General features: G+C 63.3%; 2 protein-coding genes across 5 annotated transcripts in view; both read right to left on the bottom strand.

The window, feature by feature from the left end:
- Positions 1–2,234: 2,234 nt before the first annotated feature.
- LOC120498294 (myosin light chain kinase, smooth muscle-like) lies at positions 2,235–7,294 on the bottom strand. 4 transcript variants are annotated; one of them, XM_039700841.1, is made up of 11 exons: positions 6,394–6,427; positions 5,897–5,973; positions 5,400–5,557; positions 4,969–5,059; positions 4,664–4,867; positions 3,952–4,169; positions 3,499–3,622; positions 3,269–3,421; positions 3,027–3,147; positions 2,864–2,954; positions 2,235–2,537 (listed from the first exon to the last, which is right to left on the bottom strand). In XM_039700841.1, exons 3-11 carry the CDS (start codon positions 5,413–5,415, stop codon positions 2,413–2,415), a joined length of 1,143 nt encoding a protein of 380 aa, XP_039556775.1. In that variant the 5' UTR covers positions 5,416–5,557; positions 5,897–5,973; positions 6,394–6,427; the 3' UTR covers positions 2,235–2,412. The 4 variants fall into 4 exon arrangements, with proteins under 4 accessions (XP_039556775.1, XP_039556776.1, XP_039556774.1 ...); XM_039700842.1 differs by lacking the exons at positions 5,897–5,973; positions 6,394–6,427 and adding an exon at positions 6,894–7,294; XM_039700840.1 differs by lacking the exon at positions 6,394–6,427 and having other exon boundaries at positions 5,897–6,012.
- Positions 7,295–16,438: 9,144 nt separating this feature from the next.
- Positions 16,439–17,475, bottom strand: part of HEXIM1 (HEXIM P-TEFb complex subunit 1) — a 1,390-nt gene continuing 353 nt past the window's right edge. The window contains 1 exon segment of the mRNA XM_039700839.1: positions 16,439–17,475. This exon segment is cut by the window's right edge and continues 353 nt beyond it. Coding sequence (XP_039556773.1) covers positions 16,745–17,475 — 731 coding nt within the window. The 3' untranslated portion in view covers positions 16,439–16,744.

Raw genomic sequence — 17,475 nt, 5'->3', positions numbered from 1 at the left:
CTCAGCCTCCCTCTGCTGCTCTGGCATGGGAAATGCTGGGGGCAGAATATGGAATATTTTTGTTTGTTTTTTTGTTTCTAAGGAGTTTCTTCTCCAGCTAGGAGCAGGGAACCCACGGCTCCTGCTGAGTGCAGGGGAGGAAGAGGAAGCAGGTGAGTTCTGTCAGGATGTCTGTCCCAGCTGCTGCACCCTGCCAGGAGCAGGACTCGCTGAGGCTGGAAAAGCCCTCTGAGATCAGGCCCAGCCATTCCCCAGCCCTGCCAGGGCCACCACTGACCCCTGTCCCCAAGTGCCACATCCACAGGGCTTTTAAACCCCACCCCTGCCCCGGGCAGCTGCGTCAGGGCTGGAGAACCCTCTGGGGGAAGAAATTTTCCCTGATCTCCAATCCAACCTGCCCTGGCCCAGCCTGAGCTGTCCCCTCTCCTCCTGTCCCTGTCCCCGGCTGTCCCCTCCTGGCAGGAGCTGTGCAGAGCCACCAGGGCCCCCCGAGCCTCCTTTGCTCCAGGGAACTTTGGGGATTTCCAAAAGGGCTCCCCCTTGCCAGCAGCAGGTCCATCACCAGCTTCCAAATGAAGTTCCTGCTGAAATTCCATCCTCCATTTCCAACAGGAGCCAAGAGCACCCAGCCCCGGGCAGGTGACAATTGCCACCCCCCGTGCCCTCCTGCTCCCCGTGGTCACACGGGCCCAGCAGCCACGGACACCAGCAACAGGAACAGGCTTTTGCCACAAAAACTCAGCCAAGGCCTGGGCGCTGACAAGGCCCTGGCAGCTGCAGAGGGTGTCCCACAAGGAGGGGACAGGGAGGTGACACATCCCTCCCCTGAGCCCAAGGGAAGAGCCACAGTGGCCCCAGCCAAGGCTGCAGGCACCGGGGCTGCTCTGCCCTCTCTGGAGGCTGCAGGACACCAAATCCTGCCTGGATCCTGCTGCTCTGATGGGCACCAGCTTCCAGAGGGTTCAGCAAAGCGTCCAGAGCAGATTTGTCACCGCTGCTCCAGCAGCAGCTGCCAGGCTTGGTGTCCCTTTCAGCTGGGTCCCAGGCAGAGCTCCCAGCCGTGTCCCCCCTCGCTGTGGGTGGATTTGGGTCTGTTTAATAAAAAAAGCAGTTTCCTCCTGGCCTCTGCTGCAGGCAGAGCAGGAGGCAGGGCAGAAGCCGTGCATTGTTTGGCACAGCTGGAGCCTGGCCCTGGGCACAGCTCTGGGCTGCCCCACCCAGGGCACCTCCAGGAGGCCTCCGGCATGAGCAGGTGCTGGAGGAGAGCAGCACCCAGCCCTGATCCAGCAGGAGGAGGTTTCCATGGAATCACACCCTGGTTAATGCTGGAAGGAGCCTCTGGAGGGCACCCGGTCCCCATCTCTGCTCCAGGACTGCCCAGACAGAGTCTGAACATCTGCAAGGATGAAGAGCACACAACGTCCTGGGCACCCTGTGCCAGTGCTCCATCAGCAGTAAAAAGCGTTTTCCTGAGGTTCAGATGGTGTTCCAGGTGGTGCCCATGGGCTTTGGGCACTGCTGAGAAGAGCTTGGTTTCACCCTCCCTTCAGGTCCTGATGTGGGGTGAGCACATCAGTACTCTGAGCTTCTCTTCCCCAGACAGCCCCGGCTCTCCCAGACATTCCTCGTGGGTGGGGAGCTCCAGTTTCTCCTTCATCATCCCCTGTGTGTCCATGGCACTGCTGCAGTGGGCCCCCAGCACACTGCACAGCCCTGCGGGGTGGGCTCAGGGCTTTGGGAATCACCCCTCCCTCCTCCTGCAGCCCAGGGCGCATTCACCACCTTCCCCCAAGGGCACACGAGGGCAGTGCCCACCCCAGTGCCCAGCAGGACCCAGCCCAGGCTCTGTCCCAGCTGGGTGTCCCTCAGTGTGTGCCTGGGTTCGTCCCCAGGGCTCCCCAACACCAAGTTCTGCCTCCTCAGGCCAAGGCTGGAGGTCTCACAGCCATTCCCAGCCCCACCAGTCCCAGAAAAGGACAGAGCAGAGGCCTCAGGGCTGCTCCTGGCTCCTGTGAGCTCAGGACACGATGACAACCCCTCTGGTAAGGAAGGAATTCTCTTCTGAGCAGGGAATACCCAGGGCTGCTGTGCCCATCACTCCTGGAGACGGCAGGGCTGGTGGCCCAGGGGCCAGGAGGCTGATGCCAGCTCCCCAGGGGTGGGCACAGCCCGAGCCCCCCTTCCCTACCTGTCCAGCGAGTTTGGGGAAACAGGAGCAGCACAGGGAGGGCAGAGATTGTCAGTGCTTTATTGGTGGCAGGTCCTGGCAGGGACAGCAGCCCAGGGACCCCCGAGCTCAGCCCCAGGGGGGTCTGGCTCTGCCCCAGGCTGGCCAGCCCACGCTGGGAGCTGCTGGAGGGGCACCATGCCCACCTCTAGGTGCTCCAGGGTGGGGGTGACAGGGCCACGCTGTCACTGCCCTGAGGCTGCCGTGCTGCCACCATCCTCCTCCTCCTCCTCCTGGTCTGGCAGCAGCTCCGAGGGGCTGGCACCTGGCTGGGGCAGAGCCCTGCAGGGCTGTTCCTCATCTCCCAGGCCTGCAGGAGATGAGCAGAGGGAATGGTGAGGAGCTGGCTGGATCCAACCCCTGGAGGTGCAGGAGGCACCCGTGGGGATCTGCTGTGGTCACAGAGGGGGATGAGCCTGTCCAGGGCTGCATCAGAGACCCCCCACAGGGATGGGGATGGAGAGAACCTCGGGCCCTGGAGCAGAAATTCCACCCTGGGGCCATGCCTGGGAGTTCAGGGGCACCCAGGTGGAGTGAAAAGAGGAGGAGGCTGCCCAGGAGCACAAGGTGGAGATGGCAGAGCAGAGAGAATGGGCTGGGGGTGGAAATAGGGAATGGTGCCTCAGAGGCCATCACCTTCCTCATCCTGAGCCTCTGACGCCTTCCCCTCCAGGCTCTGGGACAGCAGGGTCAGCCTCTTGAGAGCCAGCAGGGCTTTCCCTGTTTTCTGGAGGGAGGAGAAGGGGCACTGAGCCCCTCAGCAGAGCCACCCCCATGTCCCCATCACCCCACCAGGTACCTGCCACTTCCTCCGTGCCAGGAACTGCCTGATCCTCTCCTTGGACAGCACCTTGGGGCTGCTGGGCTGGGGCTGCTGCAGCCAGGGGTGCAGCAGAGCCCCTGCACTGGGGAGCCGCCGGCTGCAGCACACAGAGGGGTCATGGGGGGCTCCTCCACCAAACAGGCAGAGCTTTCCTTCACCCACCCCCTCAGCACTCCAAAATCCTGCCCAGCTCCAGCTGAGCAGCCCACAGGCCCTACCAGGGCTCCTTCTGCAGCAGCTGGCTGATGAAGTCCTTGGCTTGCTGGGAGATCTCCGAGAAGGTCTCCTCATCAAAGTCCCACTGGGCAGCTGTGACATTGCTCAGGGTCTCCATGTCAGTGTCCCCCTGGAAGGGTGACTCCCCACTCAGCCTGAAGAGGTGACCCAGGGCATCAGCGAGAGCTCAGCCCCCTCCAGCCCAGCCTGCCCCGCCCAGGAGGGCACTCACAGGATGTAGCAGATGACACCGACGCTCCACATGTCTGTGGAGAAGCTCACGGGCTCAAAGGCGACCACTTCTGGAGCCATGAACTCGGGGGTGCCGTGCAGCACCTTCACAGGGGTGCCTGCAGCTGCAGAGAGGAGGCAGGAGGCCAGTTGGGATGGCCCTGGGGCAGAGGACACACCAACACAGCCCAGGTGGAGCTGCCACCCTCCTCCTGTTGCAGCTCTTGGTGCTCGCCAAGAATCTCTGTGTGCCACCCACCCACGGGCACGGGGGTCCTGGGGGTCTCCACCTCTGCAGCAGCACTGGGGACACCCAGCCTTGCCCAGAGCATGGGTGGTGGCCAGGAAGGGGCAGGCAGGAGGACACCGAGCTCCTCGCTGCTGTGCCAGGCCAGCTCTGTCCCGTGGCAGTGCCAGTCCCCGCCCTGCACCCCCGGAGCCCCTTGGTGCTCACCCAGCCGCCGTGCCAAGCCGAAGTCGATGATCTTGACCCGGTGGCTGCCGGGGCTGACGCAGACGATGTTCTCGGGTTTGAGGTCCAGGTGGACGATGGCCTGGCCGTGCATGAAGTGCAGCCCCTCCAGGATCTGCCGCACGTACTGGGCGCTGCTGGGCTCCGTGTGCTCGAAGTCGTCGTCCACGATGCGCTCAAAGAGCTCCCCGCCTGCCACGCTGGGGACAGCCAGGTGCTGGGGACCCTCTGGGGTCTCACCAGCCCCGGGGAGGGGAAGCCCAGCAGAGAGCCCAGAGAACCCAGACTCAGAGCTCTGGGAGCATCTCTCCACCCTTATCTCCAGGAGCTGCGGGTTCCCCATCCATCCCACAGCAGCACCCCATGGCACAGGGACCCCTCCCCACCTGCCACTGTGGGGACAAAAAGGTGCTGGGGACCCCTCACGCTGGGGACAGCCGGGTGCTGGGGACCCCCTTGGGATCTACCAGCCCTGAGGAGGGGAAGCCCAGCAGAGAACCCAGGCTCAGCACTCTGGGAGGACCTCACCACTCGTAGCTCCAGAGTCACCAGGTTCTCCATCCCTCCATCCATCCATCCATCCATCCATCCATCCATCCATCCATCCATCCATCCATCCATCCATCCCACAGCACAGGGACCCCTCCCCACCTGCAGAGCTCCCCAGCAGAGCCCAGCACTGCCCCTCACTCACTACTCCATGACCATCACGAGCTCGGCGGGGCCCTGGAAGGCGTCGAGGCACTGCACGAGGCGCGGGTGGTGCAGGAGGTTCATCAGCTCCACCTCGGCCCGCGCCGCCTGCCTCTCCCTCGCCGTGCGCGTCCGGAAATACTTCCCAGCCCGGATTCTGCCCGTGGCCTTTTCCTGCAGCCGGTACACAGTCCCGAATTTCCCCCTGGGGCAGAGGAGGGTGAGGGATGGAGGAGCCACCGCCACCAGGGCTGTGCATGGACAGCCAGGGCCTCGCCCAGGGTGGGGACACGGGGCCTCACTCACTCCCCCAGCTTCTCCAGCTGCGTGTACACATCCGAAACCTTGTCCTGGCTGTTGATGACCACGTCACGGTGTTCAAAGGCCTCCTCAGCTCCTGGGGGATGGATTCAGGTGGGCCATGCAGGGATCCCCCCTGCTCTGGGGACCAGGGGCCTGTCTTCCCCTCCAGTGCCAATTTCTGTGTCCCCCCCGCTCCTCCTGGGACCAACCACCCTCCCCACCCAGCGTGGATGGCACCTGGGGAGAACATGGCCACAGGAGCTCCTGGGGCAGCCCAGCACCCTGCAAGTCAGGTTTGGGGTGCAAGGTGCTTTTAGGATCAAAAATCCAAGAGAAATGGGGCCAGGATGGGATGGAGATTGGTGCTGATGGGGGGATGGACAGGGTCACACCATTGCTGGGGTCCCCTGTGCCTCCCTGGGGCTCTGCTGTACCTTCTGCCTGGGACATGGTGGTGCCACCGGCTCCTCACGGGGTGCTGGCACAGTCAGGGCAGGCTCAGGGTGTGTCCCCCTGGCTGGGACAGGGGTGCTGGGGCAGGCAATGGCTGTGTCTCTGCTCCAGCTGCTCCCTGGGGCTCTGCACCTTCTCCCTGCCACAGAAGACCACTGGCTTCACTCCACCAGCACCCACACTCCCCATCCCCCTTGAGGGGTCCCTCCTGATGGACCCAAAAGGACCAGATTTTAAAGTGAAGCCCCTTTTTTGGATGGGGACAACCCTTTCCCAGGCTCCAAGCCAATGTTTTTCCCATGCACCGTCTTACATCAGCCAGGAAATCCCCAGGAAAACCGCACTTGTAGGGCAAAGGAGCCGTTTCCTCACACGTCCCCTCCACGCTCCGTCCCCAGAAAGGCTGGGGGGACAGACAGTGACACCCAAGGGTGTCAGGCAACAGCACCCAACCCAGCCCGGGAGCCACAGCACTGACCTGTCACTGCCCAGCCCCTCCTGCTCCAGGCACCTGCAGCTCGCTGCCCTTTCCCGGCCCCTGCAGAGCCAGGGCAGCTGGGAGGGAGCGAGGGAGGGAAGGGTGATGCTGGAGGCACTGCCCAGCCCCTCCTGCTCCAGGCACCTGCAGCTCGCTGCCCTTTCCCGGCCCCTGCAGAGCCAGGGCAGCTGGGAGGGAGGGAGGGAGGGAGGGAGGGAAGGGTGATGCTGGAGGTTCAGGACACTGGAACCACACAAGTGGGGATATCTCGGGGTACAGCTGGAGCATCCCTCCCACTCCGGCGCTGGGAGCAGCCCTGGCTGTCCCCTCCCTTTCCTTCCCAGCAGTGCGCTTCCGGAGCTGGGGGACAAACAACCCCCACCCCCCGGAGCTGCCCCCAGACCGTGCCCCTTTGGCACCGTGCAGGGCCACGGACCTGCAACACAGAGCTCAGGCAGAGGAACCCCAGGGCAGGGGGCCACAGAGACCTGCCACACCTCACCACACAGCAGAGACCTGCTCTGCCCTCCCTGTGCAGAATCTGCGCCCTCTCAGAGGTTAAATCCGCAGTTCACCCCGCCCCACCCCTGGGTGGGTTCCTGCAGGGGGTTGAGCACCCACAGCTGGCCCCGTCCCTGCTCCACCTGCAGCCCATATCCCACCGCTCCCCCAGCCCCAGCCCTGGGCTGGGCTTCAGGGAGAGCTCGGTCCCGGCTCCAGCGAAGCGGGGTGAGGGTGGATGGGCAGTTACAAAACTCCTCCGGGCCTCCACAGCAGCTGGTTTGGAGGAAAAATGCGTTTCCCAGATTTTATTCCCCAAAAGCAGGCGCGTGCAGCCGCTCCGGCGCCCGGCGCTGCCGTTTGCCCGGTTTGCCCAGATTTGAAACGGGAAGGGCACCGAGATTTCCCCCGGAGAGGACTCCAGACGCGGGGATCAGGCGGTGGCACCGCGCGGGGACACGGAATCCCTGGGGGCAGGGGGGTCACCTGGGGTTACCTGCAGTCCGCAGATCTCGGGGAGCTTTGGGGCGATGCCAGCGCCCCAGACGCGTCCCAGCGCCGCTCCCAGCTCGGCTCAAAGTCCACGGGCTCCGGCAGGGAGTAGGGGACAAATGTCCCCAGGGCAGTGGCGGGGTCACCACGACCTCGCCGTGCCTTTGTCACCGCGACCTCGCCCGCGGCGGGGCAGAGCCGGGGGCCGGGGCAGGGTCCCGGGATGTGCGGGTGCCCCGGGCTCGGCTGGACCCCGCTGCGATATCGACTGCGGGGACACGGCAGGACACGGGGTGGCCGGGCCGGGGACAGGCAGCTGGGCACGGCTGGGCGCATGGGAGCTGGGTGCTGCCGGGGCCGCTCGGCGCTCCCGGGGCAGCACGGGGCCGGGCACGGCACCGGGGACAGCCCCGAGCGACAGCCATCCCGGCAGCCGCTGGATGTCAGTGTTGGCCTGAGCCGGTCCCGATGGCAGCGGAGAAGGGAGCAGAAAAAGAAAGATTTTGGGGTCTGGGGGATGAGTGGAAGGCTGGCAGCGCCCAGGGCCCGGCGGATGTGCCGGGATGTGCCGGGATGTGCCGGGCTGGATGAGGGTGAATCCTCGGGAGCCGCGTTCCCGGTGATGGAGCGGCGCACCCGTCAGGCAGCAGCAGCAGCAGGGAGCGCTGGCGGCGGCTGCAGGGATCGACAGGGATCAATGCAGCCTCCGGGAGTGCCGCGCTGCCGACAGCGCTCCGTGCACCGGCCCTGGCCGCACCTCTGCCCTCGGAATCGTCCCTTGTGCTTTGACACCCTCTCCCTGTGCCTTATAGAATGAATTAATTAATCCAGCTAATGATCATTAGTAGTCACAGCCAGGCAGCAGCCGTGTGTTCTGCTTTGGGAATCAAGGTGTCCCCAGCACCGTGTCCCCACCTGCCCGGGGGATCCTGTGGCACGGCCGGGATGGGATTCCCAGGTGATCCCCCAATCCCAAACCCACCCGTGCTGCCCATGGGGTGCCCACCTGACCCCCCAGTTCACCCTGACCCCCACTCTGGGCTGGGTCAGGCCCCCTGGGCAGGTTCAGCCGCTGCTCTTCTGTAGGTCCCGCAGCAATCGGTGTCACTGCAGGGCCCAGCCCTGGGGCTGGGGGACAGCACGGGGACAGGGACACACCCGTGGGTGCTGGCTGTCCGTCTGTCCTTGAGCCCTTGTGCCTGGGGGAAGGGCTCGATGACCTCAGGGGGACATGGGTGACCCCAGGGGACACCAGGGGACACAGCCCCTGCTCCCATCACCCAGGGGGACACACTGTCCCTGCTCCCATCACCCAGGGGGGACACGGGCCTGCTCCCCATTTCCCTGGGAAGGAGACTCAACACACGTGCCAGACATGTGGGGACACGGGTGACTTGGGGACAAGGAGGGCACAGGGGACTTGGGGGGGGACAGGGGCACACGGAGAACATGGGGCACACGAAGGACATGAGCAGAGGGGACACCGTGGCATGGGGACACAGGGGGGTACTCAGAGGCCCTGGGGGGACCAGGGGAACATGAAGGGGACACTGGGGACAGGGGGGACATGGGAGACACAAGGGCCCACAGGGCCCAGAGGCCATGGAGCAGATGGAGGGATGGAGAAGACATGCGGGGGACAGGGGACATCAGGGGGCACGGGGACATGGGGACACACGGTGGGACTCCAGGGGACAGCAGGGACACCGCGGACGGAGGGACCTGGCAAGGTCTGGGGCCACCTGGGGGACACGGGGCACAGAGAGGGACACGGGGAACAGCCGGGGCGCCGCTGGTGGGCGGGGCCTGTCGCGCACGCGCTGGGGGCGGGGCTGCGGCGGGGGGCGGGGACGTTCGGAGCGGGGCTTCCGGGTTGGGCGAGGCCGGAGCGTTACGCAACGCGGTGGGCGGGGTCATGTCCTTATTAGGGGTGGTGGGCGGGGCCAGGCAGGGCACACGTGTGCGGCTCTGGCGCCCCGCAGCGCTCGCGGGTGGGGAGCGGCCGGGAGCGGGGGAACTGGGAGCACTGGGAGCACTGGGAGCACTGGGAGCTGGATGATGGGAACTGGATCATGGGAACGCTGGGAGCACTGGGAGCTGGATGATGGGAAAACTGGGAGCATTGGAAGCGCTGGGAGCGCTGGGAGCATTGGGAGCTGGATGATGGGAGCACTGGGAGCATTGGGAGCTGGATGATGGGAAAACTGGGAGCATTGGGAGCTGGATGCTGGGAGCACTGGGAGCACTGGGAGCTGGATGCTGGGAGCGCTGGGAGATGGGAGCACTGGGAGCTGGATACTGGGAGCAGTGGGAGCACTGGGAGCACTGGGAACTGGATGCTGGGAGCAGCTGGATGCTGGGAGCGCTGGGAGATGGGAGCACTGGGAGCTGGATACTGGGAGCAGTGGGAGCACTGGGAGCTGGATGCTGGGAGTGCTGGAAGTGCTGGGAGCACTGGGAGCTGGATACTGGGAGCAGTGGGAGCACTGGGAGCTGGATGCTGGGAGTGCTGGAAGTGCTGGGAGCACTGGGAGCTGGGTGTGGAGAGCTGGGTGTGCTGGGAACTTGGTGCTGGGAGCACTGAAAACACTGGGAGATCAGTGCTGGGAATGCTGGAATTACTGGGAGCTGGGTGCGGGTGCTGGGAGCTGTGGCTGATGCCTGCTGGGAGCACTGGAAACACGAGCTGGGTGCGGGCTGCGGGTGGAAATGGGAGCACTGGGAGCTGAGTGGGGAAGCTGGGTGCTGGAGGTCATGGCTGATGGGTACTGGGAGCACTGGGAACTGTGGCTGATGCATACTGGGAGCACTGGGAGCTGTGGCTGATGCATGCTGGGAGCACTGGGATCCAGGAGCTGGGGGTGCCGGGGGATGGATCGGGATGCTGGAATGCCTGGACATGGCTGCAGGAGCTGGAGATCCGGGTGCTGGCAGCTCAGCGCTGGTGCAGGGCACTGCGGGTTGGGATGGTGGCTGCTGGCAGCTGGGTCCTGGTTGCTGGGTGCCAGGGTCAAACCCCATTCTGCAGGGTCGGGGTTGTGCAAACATCCATTGCCCCAGAATTATTCCTGACAGCGTGGAAAGGGTTGTGGCAGCCTGGCTTTGGGATGCCACGAGGGGTGGCAGGACCCAGGGGTGGCAGTCAGGGCTGGTCGTGCTCAGCCACACACGCCAGGGTGTGGAGGAGCTAAAGTATGACTGGAAAAGACCCAAAACCGTGGAAAATGAATCAATCTGGATCTATAAACCACAGTATCTCTGGCACCAGCTCAGGAATCAGCCCGTGCCTGTGTGGGGTTGGCTGATCCAGCTCCTGAGAGCCCCGGGGCCTTGGGCCTGCTCCTCAGCCTGGGAAGGGCAGCGAGTCAGGGACGGGACTGACGGTGCTCCCCGGGCCAGGGAGGGGGACTGCCTCTGCACCCTCACAGCAGCCCCACACGGGGACAAAAAATGGCCCGGGGGACCTCAGAGAGCCTCACGGTGGCTGAAGGCACGGCGGGGCAGTGACGGAGGGGCCGGAGCTGGGCTCAGAGATAAGCCCAACGCCCTGAGGGGTGCGCGTTATCAGCAGCCAGGCTGCCCTGCCTGCTCCAGAGCCCTGCGAGAGCCCTGGTGCTCTGCTGCGGGCAGGAACGGGCAGGGAAGGAGCAGGCAGGGAAGGGAAGCACAGGAACAAGCAGAGGATCCCATGGGTGAGGCAGTCATCAGGCTCTGTCCCTCTGGGAGCACAGACTCCCAGGAGAAGGGGCATGCCGTGAGTCAAAGCCCACCTGCACGAGCTGGGGACTGCTGTCACAGCTGCTGATACAGAAATCCCCAAAATGGGTATTTTCTGGCCTGTGGGGGTGGGTCAGCACGGGGAGAACACCTGAGAGCTCGGGGGGTGCCAGGAGCAGCCCCCCTGCTCCAGGAGCACCCAGAGCTCCTGGCTCTGCCTCCCGGGACATCCCGACAGAGCGGGCTGGGGGACAGGGACAAACCCTCTGCAGGGGCTGTGCAGGGCCAGTGCCCCATCCTGGGCCTGGGGGACAGGAGCAGCCCCCAGGGACAGGGACAGCTGGTCCCATGACTGGAAGCCCCTTCAGGGGATGTGGCACCAACGTCACCAGTCCCCCAAGCTCTGCAGAAAGGATTCTGTCCCCCTTGCTTCTGCTCCTACTGGGACAGTCCAGGGGGAAGTGGATTTGTCCCCTTCCTCCCCACACAACTCCCAAGATTTGGCCCATTTTACACTTCCCCATCCCTTCCCCACTTAGGAACAGCCAGGCCATATCCAACACCAACCCTCTGGCCAAAAAAAGTTTGGCACAATTAACCCCCACTCATTCAAATCACATCGTGGGGAGCAGAATTTATATTTATGATTGGGGATTTATCAGCCCAGGAAAAAAAAACAAACCAAACAAAAACCACACCTAATTCCCCCAGCAAACCCCTGTCTTTTTGTAACATCAGAACTTAATTCCAAATGCTTCAAGTGGCTGCTCAGACTCATTCCCTGAACTGTTCTTCCCAAAAATCACATAGGGACAGGGCCTGGGCCCAGCCTGCCCCAGAAAATGGGAGTTCAAGATGAGCAACCTCAAAGGGAGAGACTTTTTAGGTTTGTAGTGAGGATTTTTGGTGGTTTTTTTTTTTTATTATTATTTTATTTGCAAATTGTATTGCTTATTTTTGCCTTTTACGTGCCCTGATCCCCCAAGGACACATTCCCTTAAAGTTCCTGCTGACTGAAGCCCCTGTCCACACCCCACAGGGCTCAGCCAGCAAGGGGCACAACCAGTGGGGAAAATCCCCTTGAAACCCTCGGGAAAACTCATGGACTTTGCCTTTGGGTCACTTCTCTCTCAAGATCTGAGATGGAGGCCGGGTAACCCTGGGAGGAGCCCTGGGCAGAGCCGGAATTGGGCAGAGGGGGGATTTTGGGGGCGAGCTGTCAGCCCCTGAGCACAGCTCCCACCGTGCTGAGGGGACACGTCTGCTAATTGTGGTCTGTGTGTGTTAATTGTGATCCACCTGATCTGTGTCTGCAGCTGGCACGTTTCTGGAGAAGGACAGAGCGTTAGGGAGTTAAACTTCAGCCGGCTGGAGAGAAAGCCAGGCCGCGTTTGGGGCCCAACAGCCCCTGAGGCGCCGGGGCCACCCCCGCGGTCCAGGCCGGATCCTCCCCGCCCTGCGAGGCCTCGGCCCCTGGGCCCTCAGCGCGTTCGGTGTGGCCATCCCGGGCAAGCCCTCCTCCCGAGCCGCCGGGGGCCCGGCCAGGCCCGATCGGGCCCGCGGGAGGCCCCGGCGCTCCCGCCCCGCCCGGCCCCGCCGCCGTGACACAGCGCCCGCCGCGCGCGGCCGCGGGGCGTCCTGGGGCGGCGAGTCCGCACCCGCCCCGGCCCCACCGCTGCATGGCGTGGGTGGACTACAACTCCCACAATGCCTCGCGGCGGGCACACGCACCGCCTTTTCCTCGCTGTTCGCATTGGCTCCGCCGGGCCGTCACGCAGCGGCACGGCGGGTTCTGATTGGCAGGAGAGCGGCGGAGCCGGGACGGCGGCTATGGCGGCCGGGCGGGCGGAGCGGCGGCGGGAGCGGTGCCGCCGCCGCCATTTTGTGTGTGCGGGGCCGGGCCGGGCCCGCTCGCGGCCCCGGGCCGGCAGCACGGGGCGGCCCCGCCGGGCTCTGTCCCGCCAGCGGAGCGCGGGGCCCCGAGCCGGCCCGAACGCGGGGCCGTGCCGCGGCGCTACCGGGAACCCCCCCGTCAGCGCTCCGGGAGCGGAGCTCAGCGCTGCCCGCGCCTCGTGGAGCTGCGCGTCCTCCCCGGGGTCTGAGCCGGGGGTGGAGGAGCCCGGCCCGGCCCGGAGGGTCCGGCGGCACCTGCGTTACTGGGCGGGGGCCGGGGCTGTTTTCCGATCAAAATTAGCGTTAAACGGAACGTGAACGTTTCCCGAGGGCCGCAGCCCGGTCTCGTGCGGGGCCGGCGCCGCCTGAGCCCCGTGGGCAGCGGGGAGCGAGGAAGGGCGCCGTGTTTGGGGCGGCTGGGGCCGGGCCGGGTCCCGGGCCGGGCGCGGGGACGATCCCCGCTGTTCAGTCCTTTGTTCCAGGCAGAGCCGGCTCCCGGCCGGGCCCGGGGGTCTCGGCTAACATGGCCTCCCCCGGGAGCTCCGAGACTCAAACACAAAAGCCATCGGCTGTTGCCAGGGCCCGGGGACTTCCCGGGCGGCGACAGACGCGAGCTGCCCGGGCTCGGAGGGAGCGGTGCCGCCCTGGGGCTGCCGAGCACCTGCTGCGCTGTTTTCCCCGTGCAAAGTCAAACCCCAGCTCTTCACCAACTAAAAATGGCATTTTTTGGGAGTGCTGAGCGCTGGGGAGGGATTGAGCCGGCGCAGCCTCCTCGGTGGAGCTCCAGTTGCCAGCCCCGTTGTTGCCTCAGCAAAGGCCGATAACAGCAGCTCATCCCCCGGCATTTGTGGGGCTGGGTTTAGGTTTAAAACAGGGAGATTTGGGAGCCTTCTGCTCTAAGTGCGGATTGTGCTGTCAGACGTGGGTCAGCCAGTTAAAACCAGATTATTTTACATTTAGGCACTTGGTGGGTGGGGTGGTTTTTTTAAAATTGTGTTTGTTGTTGTGACTGCGGATGTTGCTTCAGCAGGTCTGAATTCCAAAACACATGGAAAGGTGATGGCTGCCCCAGGCCTGGCAGTGCCCAAGGCCAGCTTGGACAGGGCTTGGATCAGCCTGGGACAGTGGAAGGTGTCCCTACCCGTGGCAGTGGGGTGGAACTGATCTTCAAGGTTCCTCCAACCCAATCCATTCTGTGGTTCCGTGATATTTTATATCCCAGCTGCATTTCCAGGGCTGGGACGTTTATTGCGTGTGTCTTCAGATGCTTGTGACAGCTGAAAATGCAATTTCAAGCTGATTTTGTCAGACTCATGAGGGTCACACTTGGTTTGAGCTGTGAGCTTTGCACCTGCCCAGGTGTGCCAGGGTTTGTGGGGAGCAATCCCGAGGGATTGCTCTGCTGCAGATGCACAAAGAGCTGCAGCTTTTTTGTGATGGCCCCAGCAGCTGCAGATTCTCCTCTTGTTTCCCCAGAATGCCACTTGTGTGACCCGAGTCACAGTCACCAGCGCGTCCTGGGAAGCTGGAGCCAGCGAGGGGGATTGGGGCAGGGCAGGTGGTGGCAGGGCCCGGGGGTGCCCGGCCGTGTCCCTGCTGTGACCCTGGGATCAGGGAGCCCCTGCCACGAAAGGAGCACCAGGAGCGACTCCAAGGGGCTGCTGTGACCCAGGGCAGGATCTGGGGCTCCCCTCACCCCAACAGACACTTCCTTCTGGGATGTGCAGCGTTCCCAGGGAGCTGCTGTGTCTCTGCACTGCTGCTGTCCGAGGGAAAGGCCATTCCTGCACATGGGATGGAGCAGTCTCCATGTTTTGTGGTGTTGCTGTAATTTCTGCCTCTCTCCAGGACAGAATTTCAGCCCTTTCTTCTGAAAATGAAACCCTTGGGAGGGGAGGAGCTGGGAAAGCCCTTTGCCAGAGGGTCTCCCACCGCTCTGTGTTTCCAGGTGCCCCAAATCCAGCTTTGCTGTTGCCCTCCCACAGCCATGGGGCCCTGGGGAGGTGATTCCTGCCTGGCTCAGCGGCATCCCCGTCCACAGAATCACGGAATGCTTTGGGTGGGAGGAGGCCCTGAAGCCCATCTCACTGCACCCCTGCCATGGCAGCAGCACCAGCTGCTCCAGGCTGCTCAAAGCCTCATCCAGCCTGGCCTTGGGCACTTCCAGGGATCCTGGAGCAGCCACAGCTGCTCTGGGAACCTCTGCCAGGGCCTGCCCACCACGGCAGAGGTTGGCACTGGGTGGTGTTTGAGGTCACGTCCAACCCAAACCGTTCCATGATTGCTGCTCTCAGCCCCGAGCCGGGCTGATCCCTGCTCACACAGGGCAGCTCCTGGGCTCTGGAGCTTGTGGGGAGCTCTGCCCCCAGCCAGGGAGGAGCAGGGACCAGCTCCTGTCCATTACTGATCCACTCAGAGGTTTCAAAGCTCCCCCAATGTCCCTGGTCTGTCTGCAGGAGTTTGGGCACAGGAGCAGCACTGAGCCCTTGGGACCAGGATAACCTGGGGATTCCTAGGGAGAGGTGTTAAAACAGCATGGAATAAAGCAGGAGAAGCTGGTGGGGGCAGAGGAGGTTGGAGAGTTGGTCGTTATGGTCCTTTTAATTGGTTTGTTTGCTTTGGGTTTTTCTAAGTTGCATTTTTTTAAAGCATTTGCAGAAAAAAACATTTATTCCAGGGACTTGACCCTGATAGGTGTGGGGTGAGTGGATGAGGGCAAAACCTGACTGAGAATATCGAGTTTTTCCCATGAAGCAGGTGGCAGGAGCTGCACTTCACAGAGGCCGTGAGGGACCCCCGTCGGTGCCACCGGGAGAAAACAGAGAGGGAATCGCTCAGCGGGGAAACAAACGGTGGGGAAGCACTGTCCCTGGTCGGCCGGAGGAGCACGGGGCTCGGCCCATCCCGCCCGCAGGATCCCGCAGGATCCCGGCCCCGGTGGTGTCAGGGCCCAGCGCGGGAGCCGCGGGCTCCCGGGCTCTTGAGCAAGTGGCCCTGGCTCGTTTCCTTCCCCCGCCGGTGCCCCAGAGCTGGATGGGGGCGGGGGGGAAGATGAAATCGCGGTGATCCCCCCTCCAGCGGCTCCCCCGGCCGCTTTAACCCCCATTTCCCACCTGCGCTGGGCCGTCCCCGTGCTGTGCCCCGCTCCCCGGAGCCCCCTGTCCCCCGGTAAAGGCCGGCTCGGCGGGGTCTGGCCAGGCTGGGGTAAAGCTGCCGGGACCCTTCCAGCCCCGGCCCCCTCCCCTCGCCTTCCCTCGGGCTCTGTGTAAAAACAAACCCAATTCCCCCATTGCTGCCCCGCCAGGCACAGCTTCCATCACCTCCCCCCCGACCCCGCTCCTCCGCACCCAGAGCAGCCTCGGCCCCTCGGGACCTGCTCCCCCAAAGAGCCGCAGCGCTCGGAGCTCTCCCTCCTCCCCGCTCAGGTGCAGCAGGGAGGTTGAGCCATCGCCTTTCCCTGCTCCCTCGTCAGCCATTTCAGAGGCCAAGTGCTGACTACCAAAACTTTTCCTCGGGCTGCTCCAGAACTTTAAGGTTTTTCTTCTCACTTGTAGCTTGAAGTAGATTTTTTTGGGGGGGCAGTTTTTGCCCAGATTTCGGTTAATGACCTGGATTCCTGCAGAGCTGCGAGGAAACAGAGTCAAGTTGAAGTGAGCCTTAGGCAAACAGACACACTTGAGGCTACTCCTTCCTCTTGAGGTGCCCTCTGTGTCCATCACACACCATCTAACCCCCCTTCCAAGCACTTTTAACTATTTCAGCTCATTAAGCAGAATTAAAATTGAAAACAAATGGGGGAAAATAATAACAAAAATGGTTAAGTGGGGAATTACAACTAAGTTTAATCAATCAACAGTTATAACACGATGAAAATAATCCAGGATGTATTCCCTGGTGGAATGCCATTCTGATTATTTTCGAGAAATCACACCAAAACTATTACAGTTACAAGTAATTAAATTTATTAGACCTCTGTATTTTTTATAGTCAGTTTTGGCCAATTTACAGCTTTCCTGGGGATTTTTTGTTTGTTTTTGGTTTAGACACAAAAAAAATAAAACCATAAACCAGATATCACCAATACATCAACCCCCCCCTCGCCCCGTCACAGCCACCTAAAAAAGGGGGAGCCCTCGGCCCACCCAGCTGCAGTTTAACCCATAAAAAGGGTCCGCGGCGACTCTGTACAAGGACCGAACGTTCCGCCCAGCACTGTAAAAACCCCCCCGCGCCCCCTGCCCAGTGTCACTCCCCCGGCTTGCAGGGGCCCTTTTCCTGCCGGGGCAGCTCCTGCTCCCGCAGCAGCCGCAGGTTCTCGGCTCGCAGCCTGTCCACCTCCCGCTCCAGCGCCTGCACCCGCGCCGGGTCCGCCGCCTCCCCGCCGGCTTTTTTGCTCTCCATCCTCAGCCGGTTGTTCTCCTCCTCCATGCGCGACAGGCACTTCTCCAGCTCCAGGTACTCCTTCACCAGCTCCTGCTTGCTCATGTTCTGCAGGCTCTCCACATGGTACCGCTCGTAGGTCTCCGAGAAGTCCCTCTGCAGAAACTCGCTGCCGTCCCCCCCCATCCCGTCGCTGCCCCCGTCCTCGTCCGCCGCGTCGTCCAGGAAATCCTCCTCGCTCGTGTCGTCCGACTTGGCGGCCGCCCGCCGCGGGTACAGCCCGGTTTTCAGGTCGGGCTCCTCCTGGTCATGGTCCTCCATGAGGAACTGCGTGGTGTTGTAGGGAGCCACCGGCTGCCCCTTGGCGAACATCTCCGCTCGCAGCCGGGAGGCGCGGAGGCTCTGCCGCTCGTCGAACTGCTGCTTCTCCTCCCAGCTCAGCTTCGAGTACGGCTTCCAGCGCCGCTTCTTCTTCGACGGCCTCCGACGGTGCTTCTTCTTCACCGGCCACTCCTCGGTGCGTCCCACGGCCCGGTACCGCGGGCCCAGGCCGGGACGCCCCGCTCCCCCCGCCGGCGGCCGCCCCTCGGCGCCGC

Source organism: Passer montanus, unplaced genomic scaffold (genome assembly GCF_014805655.1).
Source record: "Passer montanus isolate IOZ18808 unplaced genomic scaffold, ASM1480565v1 scaffold145, whole genome shotgun sequence".
NCBI lineage: Eukaryota > Metazoa > Chordata > Aves > Passeriformes > Passeridae > Passer > Passer montanus.
This window is presented reverse-complemented; position numbering and strand designations above follow the sequence as displayed.